This window comes from Chenopodium quinoa, unplaced genomic scaffold (genome assembly GCF_001683475.1).
Source record: "Chenopodium quinoa cultivar QQ74 unplaced genomic scaffold, ASM168347v1, whole genome shotgun sequence".
In the NCBI taxonomy this organism is placed as follows: domain Eukaryota; kingdom Viridiplantae; phylum Streptophyta; class Magnoliopsida; order Caryophyllales; family Amaranthaceae; genus Chenopodium; species Chenopodium quinoa.
The window spans coordinates 485776-511778 of NW_018744878.1; the positions used below are offsets into that span (position 1 = coordinate 485776).

Here is a 26003-nt window from a genome sequence, read left to right on the forward strand (position 1 = left end):
GAAGACATTGGATGAACCCCACATTTACTAAGCGACCCTCAATGATGCTCAAGAAAGAGACCTGACGACTTGCATGTCTACGTAATCATGTATAATGGTCATTTTCATACTTACCTCATTATGTCTCTTGTCCTCGCTTCACCTCTCACACAAAGCACCAAGGCACCCGCTTGTACCCTAATATGATAATATCCAATCAAAAGCGTAAAAAAGAATGATGACAAAGAACAGGTTAATTAACGGTGTGATGGCATGATCACAAACCAATGCTCGTAATCTTTTCTATTGAGGTGGAAATGTTATTCAAGGACTATGCAATTATCTCTTGATGGAGAGAGAACACGAAGAGATCAACAGCGAGGGAGACTGATGCTTGGAGGGATTACAAAAATTAAATGTCACGGGACAAAATTTTGCCAATAATAGAATAGCTAGGTTCAATGTTAATACATTTTACAGGGAAGACATGCTCTTTCTTACAACCATAGGCATATGATACACATTTACAATATAACCGGGGTGTATTAATACAGATTTACAAGATTAATTGGGATATTATCTCTTCAAATGTAGACTGTGTAGGTTTCGTGCCAAAACAGTGACCCTGTCGTAGAAGACACCTATCAGCCTGTGGAGCATAGTGCCTTTTTGTGTCAAGGTATCATCTCTATAAATGAGAAGGGAATTCCCTATGAATAATTTCAGACTTGTTTCAGAAGTCCTGAGGCAGGTTTTTTCTTCTCTTTGTCAGAACCATGGAGCTGCAGTAGAAGAGAATTGGAGACCACAAAAATTGAACTCAAAGCCATGAGCCCACCTGATTAAAAAAAAAAAAAAAAAAAAAAAAAACCGAGAATCAATCAGTAAGCTTCTATAGGCAGACAAACACTTGCTACTTCAACTCTTCAAGCGTAGTTTGGGATGCCTTCGTATCAATGCGGACTCTAGTCAGATTAAGAGTTGGTCCCCTAAGAGCTAGAACTGAATGTCGTTTGTAAAACTTAAAATGTTAGGCTGAACATTTTCTTGAAAAGCAACTTTTAGCAACTCGTAAACGCTTAATAACACACGAAAAAAGAAACAGATAAGACTAAAAAAAATTAGTATCTTGTTTGTTAATCTGGTCAAGGTTCAAGACTTCTCACATGATGACACAAGTTATAATGATCCAGTTGCTGGGTTTTCGCTCCATTTACCCAGTATCATCAACATCAGACATTTTACTGATAGTAGGAGTTTACCCATCATGATTACCTCAATCATAAAGTTGGGGTGATGAGAACTGAGGGCCTATTCCAATTTACCGAAAACAACTGAACTAAATAGAGCTGAAATGAATTGTTTGTGAGGGAAGGAAATTAGGAACTGAACTGAACTGAACTGATTGGAGCTGAGCTTCGTATAAAGCAAGCAATATGTTATGCAGTTTAGCAGAAAAGCATATTTTATTATTCCTAAGTAAGGTTGCATTGAAATGTACCTTACAGGCTTACAGTACAATGAACTAAATATATTTTAGTAATTCCTCACTAAACTGTCTTAATATTAGGTGTGTAACAAAAGAGTTGCCTTCAGAATAAGGGTGTAGAAAGAATGAATTTCTTTGAAACTTTAGAGGGCTTTACAATTCTACGAGGCTGTGTGCATCTGAGCACTTTCCTCCTATTCCTTGCCCTGCTCTAGAAGGAAGATTCTTATAGGTAATGGTATTGTATAACATTAAGATAAGGGACTCAATATACCAAGTTACACATAATTATAAAAGAACTGTTTGTCACTCCATGCTCACACAAGAGGAAGAAGCTGACCCCCCTCTAATCTTTCCTCCTTTATGATCAAAGGAAGAAACCGAACCTTCCCATCCCATATATAGGACCTAGCTACCCGTGAGGACGTAATTTTTGATACAAAACTTTACCACCAATCCAGGTATCTCAGTTGTCATGTAACTATACCTGATAGAGAAGGTGTCATAGCAAAATCAAAATGGGGAAGCAGTACACCAGCAGCTACTGGAATTGTAACAACATTATATGCAACTGCCCACAATAAATTCTGATGTACTTTACTCATAGTTGCGCGAGCTAGATCAACAGCTTCTACAACCTGCAATAAATAAGGGTAAGTGAGAAAAGAAAGAGAGTAACACGAGAAAGTTTGAGATGCTGAAAGCTATAAGCTGGAATGTTTTGAAGCTGATATTGCCTGCGACAGTCAGCTTGCGAAGGCAATCAGGAGGAAGGACCAAAAGAGGGGCAATGGGGGGATGCTAATGGACAGTGACGAGATTATGAAGAAATATCAAATTTAAAAAAACAACTTAGTGCCAGAGAAGTTCTTCCAAGAATAGATATATAGCAGTCTATCACAATTTTCAGTTATCCACTTGAATACTTGTGTCAGCAGACACTACATAATTAGAATTTCCATGCAGAGGATACCTGTGAAAGCCTGTTCCCAAGAAGTACAATGGAAGCAGCATCAGATGCAGCATTTTCTTGTAACCCAGTTTTCAAAGCGATTCCAACATCAGCAAGTGCCAAAGAGGGTGCGTCATTTATACCATCACCAACCTGCAAGGAACTTTATATTTAGGATAAAAGCATGCAAGGAAGCAACATAAAATAAGTTATACAAAAGGACTGCAGATCTCAAGGAGACATGATGCAAAATAACATAAGACTAACTAGAAAAAATCATGCCTCATAAAACCATCTCCCAATTTTCAGCGAGCGAGGTGGACATAAGTAGATAATTTTACATAAAAGCAAAAGGCTAAAAATTCAGAAGCTAAGATTGCAAGATTTGGGCTTAATGAGCAGCTAGAGAATCCAAAGAGGAGGCTAGATACCATAGCAACACAATGTCCTGAAGCTTGTATATCTGATATAAATTGAGATTTCCGCTGAGGATTCAGGGATGGCTCGACAAACTCACGACTTATTCCAACGATTTTTGCGACTTTTGCAACTGCTTCTTCCCTGTCACCAGATAAGAGGACGGGTTTGATTCCCATCCCTTTAAGCCTTCAAAACGGGAAGAAAAGAGAACCAGCATTAGTATGTAAACTTATTATAGTAATTGTATAAGCAGGTAATGAATTATTAGAGGCTCACAACTTTTGAACCATATCATAGAGAAAGGATGTCGGGGAGAGGTATAATTGAAATGTAAACAAACTATATTTATGCAAGCTAATTAAGAACATCACTACATATTGGGTTGCAAGCAGTACATTCGAACAAAGCATTTGGCAAAGCCAAAGAAATATAATAAAACAAAATAGTTTCTGAAAGCATACCCAAATGGCTACTGTTTGCTTTTAGAAACACAACAGAGCCAGGGTATCCAAAAATCAAGAACCGGGGTAGAAATTTTTTGCTAAGCATACTGTAGATTTTTAACCTCAAAAAAAGCTCATTCACTTAATTTATATGGTCAAATATCACCATTATATTTACCTAGTTTAGGGCAAGCAAGGCCATCAGGCAATAAGCGATTTAGCAGAAAAGAATGGAGCGATGAAATATAAATGCATGGTAAATTTGGTGCTAAACTCCAGTCGAGAGTGACTAAATGAGATGTTGTTAAGCACATCGCACATGTAGTATTCCACAAAAGTTCCAAAATTTGGTACTACTCCAATACTTCATACATAATTATAATTACAGAGAGAGAAGGTCCTATAGAGATCATCTCTGCAGCTGTATCCTGCATAGGTTTAATGCGAAACTAGGAAGAGTAGGAACCAGATATCCTTATGTAAAAATGCTTGAATAAATCTACAAAGTATGAAATGTCTGTGATGTGTGATCAAGAGAAATAATGATACTTCCATTCTACAACTTGCATTGTAAAAGCTGTCTGCTAAGCCTCCCTATTTTGACATAAAATATACTTTTTTTAAGCACAGAACTACAGAATTTAAAAGAATTGACATCCATTTTAGTTATCAAATCATTTCAAAGAGAAATTGAAGTACCTTGCCACAGTAGCCACAGCATCATGCCTCAAGGCGTCAGAGATTGCAATAGCACCAATTACACCCTCTCCTTCCCGTCCAACATACACCACCGTTTCTGACTTATCCAGTGATGAAGTTGGTTTAGCTGACTCAAGCATCAAGGCACGCTCCAAATCTGTTATATCAGAGAGCTTTTTCGTTTCAAAACGTTCACAAACCCATTCCAAAGCACCTACTGCAACCAAACGTCCATCTACTTCAGCTAATGTTCCAAAACCTGGTTCTGTTAATTGTCTACTTGTGGATGGAATCTGCAATCCATATGATTCTGCTTTACTCAAAATAGCATTTGCAAGCGGATGTGATGTTGTTTTCTCTACAGCAGCAGCAAGCAGGAGAATTTCTGAACTATTATAAGCCAATGAAGCCACAGCTGATACAGTAGGCTTTCCTTCTGTGAGGGTTCCTGTCTAAACACGTGTACAATAATTAATTAGCAGATTAACTTTCTCAGATACTCGAAGATAATTAAACTCAGCTCTGCAAACAATTTCAAATAGTCAGCAAAGAGCATGACTGAATACATGTAATAAACCTTGTCAAAAGCCATATAATCTATGCCAGCCAAGCGTTCTAGCACATCACCTCCTCTTAAAAGAAGTCCTTGTCTTGCTCCTGATAATCAAGAAAACGCTTTAGAAAGAGAAATTATTTTTGATTATTTACAAAGTTTGAATATATGGGATTTTAAGATGTCCGACTATGCAGAAAGAATAGCAAGACCAAAGTTACGTACCTATGGAAGTGCCAACTAGAATTGCTGTGGGTGTGGCAAGGCCTAAAGCACAGGGGCAGGAGACCACCTGTGTGAGAGAGAGATATTAGCTTAAGTTCATGATATATATGTAAATAAATAGTTGTCATCGCCTGGGGAGTGGGAGGTAGGTTACCATGCATGCACCAGTATCCTTTAGGTTAACATAACTATCCAAGATTGTTCTCATAAAAAAAAAATAAAAAAAATAAAAAAGAAATAAAAATTCCAAGATTGTTCAAGAGGGCATAAATAGCTGTGATAAATAAGTTAAATGATAATGGGGCTGTGTGTGCTTTTTCAGGGAAAGTCGCATGCCAAGTTTCATGATATTACTCCACCCCAGATTTATTTGCTCTTTCTAAAAATTTCCATTGGCATTTAATGCTACAAGGCCAATATCTAACAAAGTGATGGAAATTAACGAAGAAGAAACACATAATTTTGGAGTGGAGTAGCAAATTTGCAATGTTACGTTATCTTGAACATCGGAAAAAAACTATTCCTTTACAAAGTTATAGGAAACCACTTACCAATTATAACTAGTTTTACTGCCTATAAACAGGCTATAAAATTTGGTATTATGCAGAACGAAGACACAATTGTGACAAAGCAAGTCAGATGGTAAAGCTTAATTAATCAGTCTATTGGTAACTAAAAAGGGGAGGGATGATTTAGCTTTGGCAGAGCTGATATTCATCAGCGAAGAAAATAAGAGATATAGAGAGAAAGATTACTGCTGGTCACTAAGAAGATATAGATAAAGGCTGCTAAGAAGTGGAGATGAAAGGGTAAAAGAAAAGAATGAAAGAAAGGACATATTAATACATTAATAGGGAAGATTTCCACCTTGGATACCCTAGAATAGGCAAAATTTCACTTTGGTGACCACCTCCATCATATAAAGAATCAACACCTCTATTAATTTGCTGACATGTTGAGCACAATCAAAGCAGGTGGATTTGCAGCAGCTTGCAAAGATACATTAATTTTGATCCAACGGCCGAAAAACATATACTTCGTATAATTGATTCAAAACATATCAATAAATTGCTTATAAGGTGTAATAACTAGAATTTAGACTATAGATAAAGAGGGATGGCTTTTTAAGAGAAAAAAAATATCAAGAATAAAAAATTTAAAAGGCTACCTACTTTGGTCAACGTATTGTTTTTGTTCATGTCAGTGATTGCTGGTATTAGTTCTGCTTTGGTGGAGGTTATGAGCCTCAATTAATCAAAACGAGAATATAAAAAATAGAGGTCACCAAAGTGAAATTAAGCCTAACTTTGGGTACCCAAAATGGATAATATCATTTTACTAGCTATTTACCAAACACATTTAATGATAGATCAACAATGGAACTTGAGATGTGTTTCATGTGATGGCCTAGTTGTTATCAGATAGAAATATTGTACTGGGACTGTATAAGAAAAGTTTGTCATAGCTCATAGGGATTGATTGTATAAGAGTACGACACATGATTCTCACTTAAGTGAAGAGCAAATACTTATCTACTAAACATTTTGACAATATTCCAAGGTTTTAATTAAAAGTTAAGTTCACTAACACCATTTACAATGATCAATTCAAAAGAAAGATTGCTTTTTGAAAAAAAAATTAATCAATGGATACTGTCTTGAGAGAGATGCTGCTGAGAGTCTCCTGAAGGAGCACATATTTGATGAAAGCGCATCTTATTACGTAAGCTCGTTGCACATTAAAATTTTCTTCCTAAAAGGTGGGAGAAAGAAGTCAAGTATGAGTTAAGGTATTCTGATTGTGAAGGCTGGTGTTTCAATTACTATTGTAAGTTTTTGGTGTTTGATAGAACAATAATGGACAACAAAAGGCATGTTCCTAAATCCTCAGTTTTTTATTAGCCATGCATGCTTCCATGGGGTCACATGATGGTTATGCATCCGCTTAGTTGGCAGGAGTGTACAATTCAATGATTCAGCTTGCATCAGCAAGATTTTATACACCCTTGTCACTGCCCATCCCCCCAAAAGAAGAAAAGGAAAGGGCAGGGTCTTGACTTTAGTGACAGATGATAGGAAAAACTGCCCAATTAAGAGATAAGATAGATAAAATGGGAAGATGACTAAGGTAGCATGCAGAACAAGAAAGGAAAAGGCATAAGGATCAAAGAAAAGTCAATTGATGGAAATCCCAAAAGGATAACTAGATTAATTCAATTGTCTAAATACCAATAGAAAATTCATAAAGTACACAGAGGGCAAAAGAAATTATATGTATCACACTTTGGAATGTATACTATCTGGAAACATATGTGTGGAGTAAAAAAAATCTTACAAAATTCTCAGGAATGATCAACAGATGTGTAGAGTACAAAAATCTAACAAAAAATTTCAATAATTATCAGTGTAGTAGTATGTGTGGTTGTACTACAGACTTCTTTTTGTATATTGTGCACAAAATATAAAGGGAGATGCAAGCATATATATACTTATAGCATGTCAGATTGGGGCATATATTCTACTGAAAAAATCTATTAAAAGAAAAGACAAATTGTATATGACAGTATAATTTGCTTGGTTACGTTAACCTTATAATACATCCTATTTTCTGTCTAAATCACCTTAGATGGAGAAATTAAAAGACCATAAGCATAATTTTCTTTCTTAGTATAGGTCAAATTGAGTGTTGTTACTTACCAACACATCTACAGCCAGCTTCAAGCTTAAGATCAAAGTACTACCCTCAGGACCAGCAATGTCATTCAGCAAGACATCAGGGAATAATTTTGTCCCAATTGACGACCTACAAAAGTCAACAAGCAATAAAAATATAATAACTCTTTACTGGAGATGATAAAATTTTGTTTGCAGACTTGACGACAATAAATTGGTTTACTTGACATGTGCTCTACTGAATTTTAAAAGTACTGCAGTCTGCAGGCTTAAGGGCTAACTTTCAGTAGTAGACAGTGCTATTTCAAGTTGGTGATGTTTGAATTTGGACTCTATAGCTGACTTTATAGGTTGTGCGGTGGAATTTTTTCCTTAACTAATTTGTGTCTTCCTTATTGTGCACCTTTCAAGTGCATTTTTGTCATGGATTCTATTACTGAGAGAATCCAAAAAAGACTTGCAGCTTTTTGTCGTGAGGGGTAGATTTACATTGAGTTTTACACTTTTCAGCTTCCTTATTGACATATGTCCATGTTCACTATCCTGCCTAGAGGGGCTTCAAAGCTGTAATTATTGAACTGAACTTCCTGTAGGAGATCAATGATTTTGATAGGGTTTCCATTGGATCAAGTTGGAAGTTGTATGTTGATTTGTCCACCAAAGCAAGGTTTTGGCATCAAGTCCTTCTATTTGATGAATAAAGGTCCAAAGGCAAAGTGGCTTTAGAGGTTTGCCAATGAAGATGAGAAGACAATAATGGCATAGTGTAAGATCATCATTGAGCTCATATACAGTGCTAGGAACCTTGGATGGTGGAACAAAAAGATCTCTTCTTCTCAAGGTGTATGATTTTACATATGTCAAGTCCTTGTTTGGCTTCAAGGTAAAGAGTGTGGGTCAATAGTTCAAGGGTTCTGGTCGGTATGACATTTGTCACGGAAAACAACCTCAATTGACTCTATAGGCTCAATATCCAAATTTGTTTAGATTTGATATATTTAAGAAAGCCACTGTTTCAAAAAATTTTGGTTTTGACTCTTATGCTCATCAAAAGCATCACAAAAGGCTTTTTCACAATTCAATGGGTAAGGTTGCATCACTTGCATGAGTGAGTTGAGACCCCAAACAGCCCTATTCTACAGTCTAGCAAGAAACTCGTAGAATATTGGGTAATACTAGGTAGCTACAGTATGGTATATCATCACTCACCACCCCCACATTGACCACGAGTAGTCCCTCATGCATATGCTTAGTTTGAGGCGCACCAAGGTCCAAACGTCCTTGGAGCCTAGAGCCAAGGTGAAGGCACACCTTAAATATAATAAAAATAAAAATAAAAAATTAATTTCTGTTAAATAGAATTATGAGAAAAGGTGAAAGGGCAATGTGACCAATAGCTAGGGTTCTTTGAATGAAATTGGGGAATATGGGTTTTCTTTCTCCTCTAGTTATAAAGTAGATCTGATTGTTCAATGTAGTAAAGTCACGTGGTTTCTTTTTTTTAAAACTATCTTACACATCAGCTATTGACACCTTACAGCATAAGGCGCAAAGATTTCTGTGTCTGAAGCCTGGAAAAAAGCACATAGGCACACGCCTTTAGTACCACCTTTGCGCCAGACACACTTTTTAAATTGAAAAGGTTCAGATGTATCATTTAAACCAGTTCTAACAACTAGTGACATACCAAAAGGCAAATGTCATCAGAGAAAAAGCCATCACACTGTAGACAAATGGTCCAGCAATTGAATCTGCAAGCCTTTGTATTGGTGCTTCATTACTTTGGGCATCTTCAACCTGAAAATACAAAGCCATATAAAAACATAATAAAATAAAAAAAATGTTCCCCTCAGAATTATATGAAAATTAGGAAACCTGAGTTATTGATAATAAACCATGAACAAATTTATTTACATCACATGAAAGTTCCTAAACTATTACATACTGATCATGATATTTATGCAAAGAAATTTTTATGTCAATTCCTGCAGGTGCAACCGCTCCCACTACTACATTACTATTTAAGGGGTTAAGAGATAAGGCAATATGGGATGCACCAGATTAGGAAGACTCAAGTTGGCAAGTTTCATTTTAACATTTCACATCAATGACAGATCGACAGATATAGCTAGTGATCATGCATTAAAGATTATGAATATGTAAAAACTTAGTTATTTGAATGTGATCTTATGCCATGAAATTTAGATGACTATGGCTTCAAATATTTTAATTTTCTTGCAAGCTGGCAGCTTCATCACAGTAATTTCACATGTGTGTACAAGTGAGTATGTATATGTGTGAGATATATCAAAAACTATAATCATTCTATTAGCTAAGAACTAGAAAGTAAAGATGTTTTACACTGTTGGCAAAAAAGAAAACAGAATAGATCACATTTATGGAGAGTCACTGCTTCTTGCTTATTCGATACTTCGACGATTGCAATAAAATTGAACCATATTCCTTTTTCGGAAATTACATAATAATCACCGTTATCTTATTTGGTAGGAATATTATGACTAAAAACAATCATATTGTCCTTCAAATATTCCTTTCATGACCCCATTCCCATCTCTTTACTCACCCTTAGGAGGGTATTGTTGCCTTTTTAACATTCGCTTTCATCTTTTTTACATAAAGTGCCATTTAGAAATGGTGCAATCATATTGAACTGGAGGAAGCATATGTTTAAAGGATGCAAAATGGTAAATTACATATTTACATACCATGTGAATAATTTTGGATATAGTAGAGTTGGAGCCTGTGGAAGTAGCTTCTATCCTTATCGGACCATCCTGGGAAAAAAAAAAAAGAAAAAAGAAAAAAAGTAAATAAAAAAGAGAAGGATATAATTTATTTTTGCTTTGCCCTTAAAATGCTTCTATTTCTAATAAGAAACATCAACAAATACATATGTGTGCAACACGCAGCAGTGAAAAAAATATTATGAGAACTACTTAGTTGTTTCTTAAGTGAACCTAAGACGACTTGAGTTGCCGTAGTCCCAGCCAACCCTTGTCTGTTAGCTGTCTTGATAGTCATGGGTACATGTAAAACATCATTAGGTTTAGGGCCAAAAACATACAGTATCACACTCTTCTCTTTCATCCTAGGCAGGAACATCATTGTAAGCACTAAAGTAAATCTGTAATGGTATCACTTTGTATAAATTCCAGGCGATACAATAAGTTATATTGGTTTTAGGAATAGTAATCTTCACATTATGCTCATTTGCATTTTACACAGCCTGTCCCCTCTAACAGAAGGCCAATACAAATGGCTCATCAAAGATTCTGGAGGACCAATACTAATCTAGGTGCAGGATGTCATATAAAATTTCAGGGGAAATCAGACACAACCATTTGTGATAATCACAGTACTAGAAAAGCATTAATTGCATAAATTTCATACCCAATTTATTGTCCCAGCGGACACAAAAAGCCCTGCCTCCTTGAATACAGGAAGAGATTCTCCAGTAAGCATAGATTCATCCACAACACTTCTTCCAGCAATTACCTTTCCCTGGAACACATATAATTGCATAGCCAAATCATCATTATGCATGCCAACAATTATTTTCTTTACACAGACATACATTTTAAAAGCAGAAATGTCAAAATACGCCAGCAGATACACTGCACCTTAATGGACTGAGTAGGAAGCAAAAGAGTTCCAAACAATAAGATAATAGGCTTACATCCACAGGTACGGTTTCTCCAGGTAAAACCAACACAGTATCACCAACTCGAATGTCATCAGTAGGAACTCCAATACAAATGGCATCAGAGGCCAGCACTTCGTTGGCAGACAAATCACTCTCTGAGGAAGTGATGACAAGTCGAGCTTGAGTAGATATTAAAGACTGCAACATAAAATTCATAATTTGTCAAGATATGATCGATGTCTAAAACAGATAGGATTTGTGGAGCTAAAGAATGCCACTTAAGCTCTCACTCGTTGAGATTCAATGATACAATCAACATACAAAACCATCACATGAAAGTTTAAAGTCAATTATGATTATCACTCACTTCTTAAGATGTCTAGAAATATTGGCTACAAGAACAATTAGGATATAGCACAAGTTAAAAGGTCCCATAAAGCTTGTATCTTACCAACTAAATTCTATCCTATTATTGAAGTGTGGAAAACATACTTTGCTTTGATTTCTTCCAGAAAAAGGTGTGATATAGAATGAAGTATATCTCAAATAATATGCCAAATTTTTGCAATAAACCAACCACTTTTGTGTAAATACTCACTGTATCCTATTTTTGAAGTAAAGCAATCATAACAATATTATGTCAGGGATAAAGGTATAACGGATACAAGGTGTTTTAGATTGTTATTTATGGTGTCAACTTAGTGCTAGCAGAGGAAAGTTGGTTGGTGCTGATTACTGAGTATGATATACGTTTAATAATTTTTTAGAAACCATCAACTAACAGAGCTAATCCCTTGCTTAATTTGCTTCCAATGACAGGGTCTTTGTAAAATATTGTGCCTAAGACTGAGACTCACCCTTTCTTGATCAACAGAAAGCGCAAAAGAACATAAGCGAGGCAAAAAAGAATCCAAAGAACTAAAAAGTTCTGGGAAAAAGCTCTATAGCTATCAATCCCACGATCTCGTAGAATACCATAATTAGCAGCACCAAAACTGCACCTTACGAGACTTCTAAAAAAAGAATCTAAAACCACCACGTCTCTAATCAGGGAAAAGAAAATAACTAAGACTCATAATGTATGATACTCTCATTCAGCACATAAATAAAAACCCGGCCGACATAAGAAAAGAGAGAATAGATAATGCTACATTGTTTCTGGCCTTTTCCTAATTGTACAGCGAGCCTCCAAATAAAATTGCTTTGCATTATAAAATACGACCCACAGCCCTCTCCAGTCGCCACCCATACAGCATTTAATACAACCATTACAGAAATGAAGTTGAGATGCAGTAAAACTTATTATAAAGTAAAGGATGGAATCATGGATGCAAAGAATGAACTATATATGTTCTGTCAAGATGTTTCAAGTAAATATTGTAGCTGAGCTTCTCAAGCGAATTTACATGATCAAACATTTAAAAGAGCCACTAGATATTAAGCATAACACTTACTAAAAGTTCGTTCATGTCACTAGAGGCTTTTATCCTTGCCCTTTCTTCCAAAGAACGACCAAGAAGCACAAAACCAAGAAGCATGACCTGCATACTAAAAGCCAATGTCACCATATGAGAAATGTACCACTTTCCTTCATGCATCAGTAAAAAAAGTATAATTAAAACTTAAAAGACACCAAAAAAAAGAGGGACTGAGAGGAGGAATTAACAAAAGATTGATTAAAATGTTGAGCATCACTTTCATAATTTATATATATAAAATATATATATATATATATATAAAAAAAAAAAATAAAAAAAAAAGGAACAAAATCTCAAGAAACCTAAAACCCTTCATACATCAAACACTATCCCTTTTTTTCTTTACTCTCTTATTTATGTCCTTTCTTTGGAGGGACAGGGGAAGTTTCCAAGATGCACAAAATTCTTGTTCTTAACATATCATCTACAAGAAGTAAAATCCATTATATCATGGAAATGGGAGACAATTTTCCATGAAACACTGACCCCTCATATACCATTGGTAGAATATGATAATTTTTGTAATTAATCATTTTTTAATCATCTAATAATTATATCGTGAATCCATTATATCATGGGAGGAGATGATAGTCAATAGTCATATATATTGACATATCATGCTTGGTTATGTCTGATTTGCTAACAGATCTAAAGGAATTCCTAAATATAATAGCATTAGATTATACAGAGTACTACTGAATAAGAAGACATCAAAACACATTAGTTAGTTATAACATCGTTATAATATATAATGTGGCCAGCTGAGTGACCTCAAAAATAAATGAGAAAATTGCAGAAGAAAATCATAACAACTTTGTAATTGTAAATGTGATAACTCACCGGTTCATCAAAGAATGAAGCATTCCACTCAAGTTCAGGGCTGACAAGTGAGACCTGGGCAAGGGAAAGAAAATTAATATACAATATTAACAAAATAGCAGATAAATAATTCAAAATTAATGCATTGACATGTAAGAATTCTCATTGATAAAACAGTCTTACAGCACTCAAGATAAAAGCAGCAACTGATCCAAATCCTACTAGAGAATTCATGTTTGGAGAACCCTTGGCAAATGCCTTGATACCATCAAACAGCAAATCTGATACAAGAAGTACACAATGTCAATCTTCAATTCTTAACAAAATTGATCTACAGTACTTTATTTCAAAATATCAAAAAAGAGAATGTGTCACATTCTAGAACTGTTAAGTAGCTTACAAAATTTAACCATGCAATTATGCAAATGGAATAACTAGAGACGATAAGGAGCAGTAAAAGTGCCATGGAGGGTCGTGCTAACTTCAGCAGAGCAAAGATGCTTATATTCAACTACTTCGTATAATACATACAATAATACTACTCACATTAGATACTTCACTTTGAAAGATCTCACAACCACCTTTTCTCATACTTGATATAATGTCCCAACTCCCAAGGTCCTAAGTAGGGCTAGAGATCAAGGCAAGTTGACAGTGTAACACAAGCAACTGAAGCAAGGATGAAAAAGCTACAACTAAGAAATTTAGGAAGCTGGAGTTTTCAATCTTCACTAGTTCAGGACAATATTCCAGTTATCATCTTGCCAAGCTTTATAGTTTATACATTAGCTCAATTCAAAAAACTCAAATAATACAAAAGAATTTAGAAATTTGGCACCAACTTGTATTAACTGCCTTAAGTTCAATGAGTGAAGCAATGAACACACTACAAAGAATTTCAAACATAATGCCATAATCTAATAAACTAATAGTCCATTTGTGCAAAAAGCACTAATTTAAAGTTCTACAATGGAGAAACAAACTTCATGATATCTCAAGTACATGCATTACATCCTGTATATTCTTTCATCAAATTTAAATATCAGCTAAGAAATCTAAATTTGAAATGATAGAAAGGCGAAAACACGAACCTCTTCCCGGTCCAAGCAAAGCTCCCAAAGCTAAACCACCCTTCACATATGAATTATGCAGCACATCCCAGATTTCTCCTGCATCACCAAAACACAAAATTAAAATCATAAAATTCACAAATTATTCAATAACATAATGTTGCATTTATAGACATCAAACTCAAATTACAATCAAATAAATTAGCTGAAATTAGAAAGTATAATAAATATACCATGAGCAACATGAATTCCAAGAGAATGTAAGATATGACTAGTATGAGAACCACAACAAAGAGCAACTAAAGTCCAAGCAAAAATCACTCGATTTCTACTCTTCTCAACCAATTCCTCCTTTTTCGCCGCCATTTCCTTCCATTTCTTCACTCTCTCTCCTACTCCATTACCAGGAACTCTCTTCTTCGCCTCAAATCCACACTCTTCCAACCTCTTCGCTAACTCCTCCGCCACAAATTCACCACCGGAAACCTCCGATTTCAGCCTCACCGCAGCAGTTTCCGTCAACATATTCACCACCGCAGAATCCACTCGATCGTCAGATACGAGCAATTTCTTCACGCGAGTTACACAACCGCCGCACATCATCCCGCCGACATCGAGTAGAAACGAGGATTCCGCCGGAACTTGATTTTCCGGCAACGAAGTTGAGTTTGATGTCGGAAAATTTAACTCGACAGCCTTTGCTACGACAAAATCAGGGTTCCGGCGACGTTGGATAGAAGGATTGTGCGAGAGAGGAGAGAGAATAGGGGAGTGAGATCGGCGAATGTATCGGCGGCGAGAGGTGGTTACGGCGGGGAAAGAGGTGGTGAGAGATAGTGAGAGTTTGAGTAGGTTGGCCGCCATTGATGGAGCTTCGAGGAGAGAGAAAGTGATGAGCGTTGACAATGGCGGGAGTAGAGGTAGATAAGATGTTGGAAATGGAGGAGAGAGAAAATTTAAGGCGCTAGTTTTTTTAAAAAAAAAAAGAAATTAATATTTGAGGTCGAAGAAGAAGGTGGGTTTGACACGTGTTGTACAGTCATTGCATGTTTTTGGATTATTTTGTCTGCATGTGAAAAATGGGGTGTTGTTTATGTAATTATGTTTTTAAATTTTTAAGATAAGGATATGATTTTATTCTAAAACGAGTATAACGGGTTAACGACCTAGTTGACTCAACAACTAACAAGAGTGGTACGTGCACGTTGTAAATTACTTTGTGCGTCCTTTAAATTTTGACCCATCCTCAATTTTTCAATTTACTATGGACTACAAAGGAAGTAGCAGCATACACAAACGCACAATATCACAAAGGCACAATATCAATCTATAATATTATTAAAACTACTGGGAACAACATGGTAATGTTATATGTCACCCTTACTTATGAATTGCCGCCACATTTATAGCATGTGTCATCCTAAGTGTGTTTACCCTTCTCTCTCCCACATTGAATATTTGTAGTAATGTAGTCACTTTGAAAAATTCTTCATTTGCTTGACTTTAATTTTCTATAATAATGTTTAATTTACTTGAAAAACTCATCATTGGTGTGACTTTATTTCTCTATAATAATGTCTACTCTATACTTTATTAGTATTTAAAAACTATAACCAAGAAAATAAGAAAGACACATGCCCTCATCCATTCTATTACACTTCTCTAACCATAGTGTCACATATCATCTTACACTATTAATTTTTTATTACACCATTTTTTTTAATTCATTCATTAAACTTATACTTCATCTTCCATATACACACACTTCATCTTTCATATACACACACTTCATCTCTCCCCTTTAATTCAACCTTTTCCTACTCTCTCTTTAATTTTAGCCCTTCCACCTTTTATTTAAGCCTCTTTTTCGATTAAAGTTCCACAATTTTAATTTCTTTAATCATGTTTCCGATTACATATTATACCCTATAATGACTTACTAATATGTCCTCACTTATCTCTCAATACAATTTTTCCGATTACATATTATACCCTATAATAAGTTACTGATATTTCCTCACTTATTTCTCAATACAATTTTATATGAATAACCCGTGCATTGCACGGGCCAGAAGGCTAGTTTACTTAAAAAAACTTTTCATATGTATAACCTCCATATTTAAATGAGACATATCTTATATAAGTATATATAAATGAAAGATAATATAGATTATTATATTCATGCACTTATTAATATTGTTTAATAGTAACTCTTTTAATTAATTTTGATCAAACTTATAAAATTATGATGTATTGGGGCATCACCCGAGCCAACAACTAGTTTCTTAAAAATAGTTATATAGGTATGATTGGTTCAAAACCCGGATTATTTGACTTAAAAAGTACCCTTTGCCTCAGAAAGGCGGGCTCATTTTGGAAAAATAAATCAACAACATTCTACTAGTTTAGATTTACAATAATTTCAAACGATAGTAAACCTACTTATCGTGTTCGTCATCCAAAATCATGCCATGTCGACAACCATTCCACCACCAGTCCTCCCTTTTTACCACCAAACCACCACCAACAATCCATTGCACAAGTCTCAACTACATCAACACAATTTTAGTTGAGTTAGCTTTGTGTGTTTTATTTCATGTATTAGAGTCTGTTCTGATTTACTGAAATAAGCTGAACTGAACTAAACTGTTATGAGATAAGAAAATTAGGATCTGAAGTGAACTGAATTGAACCGAACTGAATTGAAATGAAGAGATCATACTCTTATTATTCAAGTATTGTAGTTTATAACAATTTTAAGATTCTAGAATTGTGGCTTGTTTGATTTATTTGGATCCAAATCTATTAAATCTAATTTGGTTTGAAAATCAGAATTTTGAAAATATTTAAATCCAATATGATATTTCGATCCAAATTACTAATCTGGTTTGGGATGGATTGAATTTATATTCTTTATCTGATTAGAGGACACATATAGCCTCCCATGATTCATCTATCGAGTTCAATATGATGAAGTGTTGGTTGAATACTTGAATGTCAATGGAATGGTAGTATGATGTTTGAAATAGATGTTGAGACGAAGAAAGGGAGAAAGTAGAGATTTTCAATGAAAGCATGTGTTTAACACACGATAGTCAATATCGAAAAATAACCGTCAATGGCTAAAATCCAGGCAAAAACTAAAAAAATTCCTATGTACAAAGCACCACACTTTTTTTTTAGAAAGGTGTTGTTTTATCATATATGGAGTAACCAATTACAAAGTGTTTTTCTCACAAAATTTCTATGAAATATAATGTACCTGTGTTAATGCATGAGATATGTTATTCGCAAAAGAAAACAATACAAAATTAAATATTCATTGGTATTGGAGAAAAAATATAGGATTAGAGTATTTATGTTTTGAAGGATATAGGTGAAGTATTGTAAAAAATACCGGTTAAATTATACCAGTAATATAAATTTGTATACCATTTTTATATTTATCCACACTTTTTAGTTTTTATATACACCCGAGTGTGTCTATTATCGAGGCCGAAGCCTATCCGTTTATCATCACCCACCTCCGCATGTCTTAAACAAGGAGTGACCAAGTGAGGGAAGAGAGTGTGACTCAAAATCAAACAACATGGCTTCTTCAAATCCAGCAGAGAAGATCACCAAATGTGAGTTACCCAATCCATTGTCAATTTTCCCAATTATCTCACCATCTTTCAGTCCTCAACAATTCTTCTTCAAACCCACTTCAAATGCAGTTCTTGCATTTTCTCCAGTTGAAATTCTTCACAATTTCCACAAAACAATCGCTTCAAATGCCGATAAATTCCTCCAATTTCTTCACTTTTCTGCTTCCCAGAACCCCCTTTTCAATAATCTCCTCAAATTCTCTTCCCATCTCCAGAATTTCTCTCAGGTAAAATCAATGCTGTTTCTAATTTTTATTTTAGATTGTATGTATGTTAATTATGATTAATTTTCTGCAATTTTTGTTTGGTTTTGATTGATTATTCTATTCATATTGATTAATTGAATGTTATTCCCTGGTGGGTTTATTTTGTTTTTCCTGAATTGGATTCATAGTCTATTTTTTTTTTGAGGAACATTGTTAATGAATGAATTTATATACACAAAAAACCGAACATTTATATAAAATCTGTTGTTTTCAGTTAACAATGCTTCATGTACTGTGGCTCGGCTCGTATTTTTAATTTCTCCTTAAGTGGCTAACAATTGTGTGTTTAGCAGATTTAGTGTAAACTGTAGGTGAGTGCAAAGTTTAGATTTTCCCGAGTGGATTCTTGTGGAAAATGTCTTTGAATTGCCTTAAAATATACGAAGTATTTCTGTTAGTTAGTTGGGTACAATGTGTTTGAAGAATCTTTGATAGAGGTAAATAAGATTTGAAATGTTCATGTATTAGTGAAGCAATTGGCAATCGTTGGGAACCTAGGATAAAGAGTTTGTTGGCGAAATTTTGAGAACGATTGGTCAAGTGGTTCAATGTCATGGGATTGAGGGCTCCTCCCTCAGGACACTCCCGACTTCCTTGAAGAGAATGAAAATGAATTTATGTGAACAAAAATTTTATGTTTCTTCAGCGTGCTAATGCGCTTTTCATCGGTTTATGCAAACTTATGCTCCATCCTGATTTTAGTAAAGGTTGAAGGAAAAAAGTGCTGAATTATTGCATTCCTTGGTGAAGTGTGGAAGATGATTTAGTTGGCAATTAGGTGGTGCATTTGGAGACTAAGAAACCAAACAGATTTTTGAGGAATTAACTTTGGAAGCTTCCTTAAATTATGCTTTTACTGCTGGACTTAAGTAGGATCCTTTGATTGATTTTGATTTTTTTTTTCCTTTTCATTATAATCCTGTCTATATATTTTACTTCATAGCTTGAAGGCATGAACTTTTAGTCCTGATATGGGTGACGCTGACGCTCCTTTGGTTTCTTTTTTATATAGTTCTTGGCTTCTTATACCGGTAGATAATTTGCTTCGTGATAGCTCTAGGGCATAAGGCTTTTGTCCTTAGCACTTCTTATGAATAAGAGTAACACCCCCTTGTGTCTACTATATAAAAAATTAAAACTAGCATCATAGTGTTTCTTCCAACAGTGACAAGGGTACTAGTCGTACAAGGTACAACTATGGTGCAATAATCTGAAAGAATATCTGAGAAAAAAAGTAATAAGCTGGGTGTATTATCAAAACTTGAATTCTAATAGAATCAAAATAATACATTAATACTCTTTTGATTGTAGTAGTATTCCTGGAAGTGAATTGAACAAAAATCATACTCACTTTAAATATTCTCTATTAGTCTATTAGATCATGGTGACGTATAGGAAAATCAAATAAGTTCGCAAGTTTAATCCGTTTCATGTAAAAAGTCCTCGGGGAAAGGAAACCGGAACTGCTATGGGAAGCTATGCTTTCAGCCTTTTTCTATTTCTGACCCCCTTCAACAAGAAGATACAATATAGATGCAGTTGTCATTGTTGTTGTGTTGATTGTCTATCACAAAAACAACAAAACCAAAGCCTTTTTCCCAAAATGATGGAGTTGGCTGCATGAACCGAATCTCCTTGACCTTCAGGAGTCATTCAAGGCACAGTTACAAAGAAAGAAGCAGTGATTGGCCAATGCAGACAGTTTCCTTTCTGTTTAATGCCCCTCCACTTCTTGTTTTCGTGTTCTGGCTATGCTAATTGGACTCTGAAGTGTAAGGTCATATTCTTGAAATAAATTGTTACATCCTCTTCTTTCAAAGCTGTTCGTTACATGGGGTAAAAAGAGCAACCTTATTGGTGTAATTTCTATGCAGCTCTAAAGGTGCAGCTTTTCATTAACTTTGAATGGTCTTGAAGAAGGTAAGGGAGGAGAGGGAATTGGATATCTGGCATCACACATAACATAGGTTAAGGATTTGGTAAAAATTTGGGAGTTTCATGAAAATTTGGGAGTTTTGAGGCGTTGGGTTTGAAACTTGTAGGCCTAAGATTTACCCTTTATTCAAAATGATAAACTGCACTCTTTGTTTCAGGTTCACTGGAGAAGCCATGGGAATCTAAATTCTCTGTCAAGTCACAACTTTGCCGCTGTTTTACCTGGTGACTCAGTTGCAGGATTAGTGGTTGCAAATGGCATTTCGAACTTTCTGAATATCTACAATACATTGTTAGTTGTCAGGCTTGTTTTGACATGGTTCCCAAGTGCTCCCCCCCAAATTGTTAGTCCCCTCAGGTATGCCTGCTATGATATGTGTAATATGATTTCGATATATTTACTTCTTTTTTTTTTTCAGTTCTCTTAGCAAACACCTTGTATTAATTAACCACTAATTCTTGATTCTCAGCACCCTGTGTGACCCATACTTGAACATATTTCGTGGACTTATCCCACCAATCGGAGGAACCTTGGATTTGTCGCCCATATTAGCATTCCTTGTTCTGAATGCCTTTACAAGTGCAGCTGCTGCACTTCCTGCTGAACTTCCACCAGCCATGGGTTCTCAAGAAGGTTCTAACCAGCCAGGGTTATCAGATCTTACCGCCTCACAGAAGAAGTGGCAGAGAAGAATTCAGAGTAAGAGTTTGAGTCCTTCTGATCGTCCCAATTAATCCATGGTACAATTTTTCACAGCCACTTATATCTACTAAGATGGTACTTATGGCAAGCATCTGTAGAGTTCTGCTTGATGAGAAGCTCTTTGGTTGTAATTTTGCGGCATTTGGTGGAATTTTAAATTTAGTTTTGCGTTTTGCAAGATTAAATTCCGTACTAGTTTTTTCTGTATATTATGCGCACTAGATATTTTTATAGTCAGTAATTTTACCTGTAATTTCAATTTCTCTCAAACTGTTTTTGTAACATTCTTCTATCAACATATTGACTGAGCTAGCTATGGTATGTGCTCTGGTAACAGTATTAGACCTATATGCACTAAACAGTGGTCTGTGAAAGTGCTAGATAGAGCAGGCAGGAATCTGATTCCAATCTAAAGCCATGAATATTTGAAAACTGTGTCAAACCTGCTGACTGTTAATTCAATCTTCTTGAATAAGCTCTAAAGAATACAATACTCTGGAAGGGTTCTTCCAGTGAAAAAGCTATGTAGACTCAAGTCTGTGTCCTCTTTATCTGATGGGGACAGCAGAGGAGGCCCGTAGGCCGTGGCCTATGGTGTTGGGCCTGGCTGTACTCTTGTTTCACGGTCGAGAGTCGAGATGGGCCTGGTATAGTCAGGTGCCAAATCTTACCATGTATATACTAAATTATAATATATAATTTCATTAGAATTGCACAAATATTCTACCCTTTCCTTTTGTAAAGGAGTTTTAAGCTTTAAGCAATAAGATAGCTATTTCCTGATGCCCACTATTAAGGTAGCACAACATGAGCATATATTCCCAACTTTGAGGGGTGGCTTTCACAGAAGAATAAAAATACACTAGCATTTCTGAATATGGAGACTACAACTGCTGTAAGCAGAAGCAGCAGGTCTTCTTCATATGAGAGACTTCTAGCTATCATCTTCACCATAGTGGCTGTGATCTCTCCTCTATATATCGATCGAAGAACCGAGAGTGAACTAGAAGAAGAAGAAGAAACATTCAACTTGGCGTTTCTCCTGCCTCTCCTGCTCCTGGTTGTGATTTTGGCCATATCTGTCTCCTGCTACCTAGATCAGAACAGGTTCGATCCTTACTGGATTCACAGAGTTGGGGGCTCTTCGGGTGGAATAATACTCATCCTTACCATTCTTCTTCTAGTTTTGAAGTACAAGTCATGAAATTGCTTCCTAGTAAAAGCAGATTCTTTTTTTTTTTCTTTTCTTTTCTAATGTAGTTATCAGCTTCATATTTGTTCAAATGTTATTAGTCATCGTATGTTATTCAAGGGCAGCATGATTCAGTGAGTTCTTATGTTTCTTTTATCTGGGCTTACTCTAATACTATAACTTGTGTGTATCTTATTATCTTACTAACTCCCTCCCGACGAAGGCGAGTAGGGTTAGTTAATTAAGATTTTTATTTTTCTATGTACATACTAGTTCAAGGAGCTCAAAGTATTTCAGCTAGCTCTTTAGTGCTTCAGGAAGGGATTGTGGCATTTTGTGCTGCAACAGCAATTCATGTTTTTTTTATATATATATTTTTTATTTTGATGGGATGGTGTTCTTGATTCTTATGGTTTCACACCCAAAGCTATTGTATGCAAAACCGCTTTTCTTTCCAAATAAAAATACTAATCAGACAACCACATAGCCATTAAAATAGCATTCCAGGTGACGCCTTAGATGTTCTTGCTCCTTGGAAAAAAAATGCCAAAAACAGGACGGATATATTTAACTGATTGAACCTTAGAGTAATCGTTACAGTTTAACGTAGTAAATAATGAATTTTGCCAAAGACAAGGCACAGGGAGAAGATAGAGATTGATCAGGGTTTCTCAAATCATAATATGCAATTCTTACGTTCTCTTGTCTTCGTGATTTGTAACATACTCAGATCAATTGACAGTACAATCTCTCACCCTCCACCCCCCCCCCCCAAAAAAAATAAATAAATAAATTCCCCAACTTAAACCAATCAGTGTAATGGACAAACGTCAAAAGAATTACTATCATATGCCGACAGCAAATCCAATAACAGCCAAAACTCCTAGAATAGAGTTCAACAAATGGTAAGCCTGAAACCTACCTTCAGCACTGTTACATTCATCATTGGCACCACTGAAACAACCCGGTCTACTTACTTTAGCCTCACCGTTCTCAAGAACAAAGCTACTGTTAGATTTACCATTGCTAAAGAGCACGCAATAGAAAAATGGCCCCCCACCATAGGAACCACTTACTGCAGCCCCAACTTCAGTGTGGTTCTTACTGTAGAGAATGTTCAGGCTTTTGCTTTCCTTTATTAGTATCTCTGAGAATGCTTTTTCAGGCTTAAGATATTTAGACTCGCAGCCCAGGAAGCGCCCCGTAATTTGAGTCAGGGATGCAGGCTCCACGTTGCAATTGGGAGCAAATGTTTCTGCAAAAGCAGAATCCTCAGGCTTCTTGGCTTTAGGTCCACCTACGTCGCCACAATCTCCATCATAAGCTTTAATGTATTGCAAAGCGATGCATGCCAACCCAGGATTGCTATAGAGGGCTGATAAATGGTGTGCAGTTCTATTATCATTCAGCATTTGTACAAGCTCGTCAGCTGGATTTTTTGTCACTTTACCTGTTAATAGTTTGTTTAAGAATTTAAGTAGTACAAAGTGGAAACACCGAAATTCAACTGCATAATATGAAGACTTCTGGAAATAGAAATGCTTGTATAAACTAAAGAGATAGAGTACATAATCCATAGGAAGATGTGCATATCTATTGCTCCTATTTTTCTTGTTGAAAAGGATAGATTTTAGAGTACACAGATATTACTAGAACTTAGAAGTAAAACATAATCCTAGAATCGAATCTACAATGATAACGGCTCAAACATTAAGGTTGTATCAGTAACAAAAGGTTTGTTTTGGAAAGGGAGGACGTCAATCATTTTGATCTTTCAGAAAGTCGGTCATTTTTCTTGAATGTCAAAAGGAAATTGGAACGATTATAGTTGCCTATCTAGGATAACTAGCTCTTGGTTCAAGTCGGAGCCTCTCTCTAATACCAGCCTTACTTTCGAAGAGGATTATTCAGGTCCTTAATGCCTACCGGTGTCACTGTCACTAGAGTTTTTTCTTTGCACTGAAGCCCTCAATTCTCATTAATGAAAAAAACCTTTTTCAATGCTCGCAAGTGATTTCTTTCAATTTTCGCCTTCAATCCAACAATAGCTTGAAATTACTAAGACATTATTCATAATTCCAAACCCTAAACTCAGTTCAAGGCCATAAGCCACACAATCCTCCAATCCTTATGTTCAATGTTGAAAACATGATTAATCTACTGTCTACATTGGCAAATGCAAACGATGCCCTTACAATTACATGTATACTAGAAAAGCCATCTAAAAAAATTCAACTTTTATTTGCAAATTGCAATTACTTCATTTGTAAAGCAACTTGTAATAAGCCACTAAAACTAAAAATTTCTTAAATTAAACTTATAACCTTGACAAATTTACCCAAAATTTTCCAACTTTGACAGCATATGCTATCATGAAGGGATATTGAGACTTTAAACTTCAAAATCTTGCACAACATTTTTCTTAATTATCTGTACTAATTATTATTGTACTGTAGCACGGATTAATACTAAAGTTTAGAGCTTTTTTTTTTTTTTATAATTCATTTTTTATTTATAGAAAGGAAATTAGCATTTAACAACATACCCATTTCATCAAAATAATGAAATTTAATAAAACAGTATAAGTTCATTAAGGATCTCAGCCATACTTCTAACCCAGCTAAAAAATATCCACAGTCTAACAGTAAATCAAATAAATTAAACAAACAAATACAAGAAAAATAAATAAATAGATCCCAGATTCAATATACAAATAGCAGAGATTAGAAAAGATCAGCTAGTGAAAAACTAAGAAGAAAGCATTTTTTATAACTCAAAGATGAGAAATTTATAATGGGATGAACATTGGGAAGAGAACTTACTTTGGGTATCAAGAGCAGAAGCTGAGAACAAGAAAAGAGAAGTAAGAGTAAGCCATAGAATACTCTGCTTCACCATTGTAGGTTGTGAGTTGGGTTTTCAGAAGCAGGGGAAGTGGATAAGAAGGGGTTGTGTTTCTGACACTGACACCGACAACGACAATCCGACATAGTATGAGTTGTAAAATCGACTCTTCATATTAAATCGGTTGGACTATGTACTTTTTCATAACATTTTTTTTTTTATTTTTTTATTTTTTTGTGAGGAAATTATTTTTCGTGACAATTTGAGTCATATTCCTTCGATAATGCTCCAATTACTTCCAATTCCCTAAATACAGCTAAACTTTTACAATTTCTCAATTTACTGTCCACGTCATCATTTAACAAGTTAATTTATTTTTATTTTTTAATATATACCACAAAACCGTCACTTGAGTGCTTGTTTGGCATCAGTTTTGGTTTTCAATTTCCTGTAAAAATATGAAACAAGAAAATAGTGTTTTCATTTTTCTGTTGTCAGTTTTCAAAATTATCATGATTTTAATAAGTTTAAATAATTTTTAATTCATATAGGGCATATATCATATATTTTTAAAATACAAAAAACCAAAAAAACAGAAAACCACAGTAATGTCAAACGAACCCTCAGCGGTTTACAAATGCGGAAAACCGCCCATTCAAGTGGCGGTTTTCATTTTATGTAAAAAATAAATAAAAAATCTCTGTAAACATTTTACAATAATTCAGGCAAGAATTCATCATAAAATTAATTATACACCTTCCGTTCAAAAAAAAAACAAATCAGAGTAATCTGAATTTAGAGAGAGAAGGGGAAGAATAAGATAGAGAAATTGTCATATGTTTCATTAATATGGAAAATATTACAATGAAGAATATCAATCAATCAATAACTATATACTAAAAGACACACCAGCAATGACACATGTCATTTTTCTGGTGTGTCCTTAGTTTTTT

The 26003-nt window shown here is 35.2% G+C and overlaps 4 protein-coding genes across 4 annotated transcripts; 2 read left to right on the top strand and 2 right to left on the bottom strand.

Moving 5' to 3' along the window:
* Positions 1 to 396: 396 nt before the first annotated feature.
* LOC110705370 (copper-transporting ATPase PAA2, chloroplastic) lies at positions 397 to 15635 on the bottom strand. The gene is made up of 17 exons (XM_021883218.1): positions 14697 to 15635; positions 14485 to 14562; positions 13577 to 13674; positions 13415 to 13468; positions 12551 to 12637; positions 11130 to 11294; positions 10844 to 10954; positions 10159 to 10227; positions 9120 to 9229; positions 7457 to 7562; positions 4761 to 4827; positions 4560 to 4639; positions 3983 to 4434; positions 2852 to 3026; positions 2442 to 2573; positions 1956 to 2106; positions 397 to 817 (listed from the first exon to the last, which is right to left on the bottom strand). The coding sequence occupies exons 1-17, from the start codon at positions 15325 to 15327 to the stop codon at positions 702 to 704; spliced, it is 2682 nt and encodes an 893-aa protein (XP_021738910.1). The 5' UTR covers positions 15328 to 15635; the 3' UTR covers positions 397 to 701.
* A 2305-nt stretch (positions 15636 to 17940) lies between these two features.
* LOC110705372 (ylmG homolog protein 2, chloroplastic-like) lies at positions 17941 to 21456 on the top strand. Its single transcript, XM_021883219.1, has 3 exons — positions 17941 to 18337; positions 20470 to 20669; positions 20782 to 21456. Exons 1-3 carry the CDS (start codon positions 18053 to 18055, stop codon positions 21044 to 21046), a joined length of 750 nt encoding a protein of 249 aa, XP_021738911.1. The 5' UTR covers positions 17941 to 18052; the 3' UTR covers positions 21047 to 21456.
* A 177-nt stretch (positions 21457 to 21633) lies between these two features.
* Positions 21634 to 22593, top strand: LOC110705374. The gene has a single exon (XM_021883221.1). It carries the CDS (start codon positions 21892 to 21894, stop codon positions 22216 to 22218), a length of 327 nt encoding a protein of 108 aa, XP_021738913.1. The 5' UTR covers positions 21634 to 21891; the 3' UTR covers positions 22219 to 22593.
* Positions 22594 to 22743: 150 nt separating this feature from the next.
* On the bottom strand, positions 22744 to 25567 carry LOC110705373. Its single transcript, XM_021883220.1, has 2 exons — positions 25029 to 25567; positions 22744 to 23656 (listed from the first exon to the last, which is right to left on the bottom strand). The coding sequence occupies exons 1-2, from the start codon at positions 25102 to 25104 to the stop codon at positions 23052 to 23054; spliced, it is 681 nt and encodes a 226-aa protein (XP_021738912.1). The 5' UTR covers positions 25105 to 25567; the 3' UTR covers positions 22744 to 23051.
* Positions 25568 to 26003: the final 436 nt, after the last annotated feature.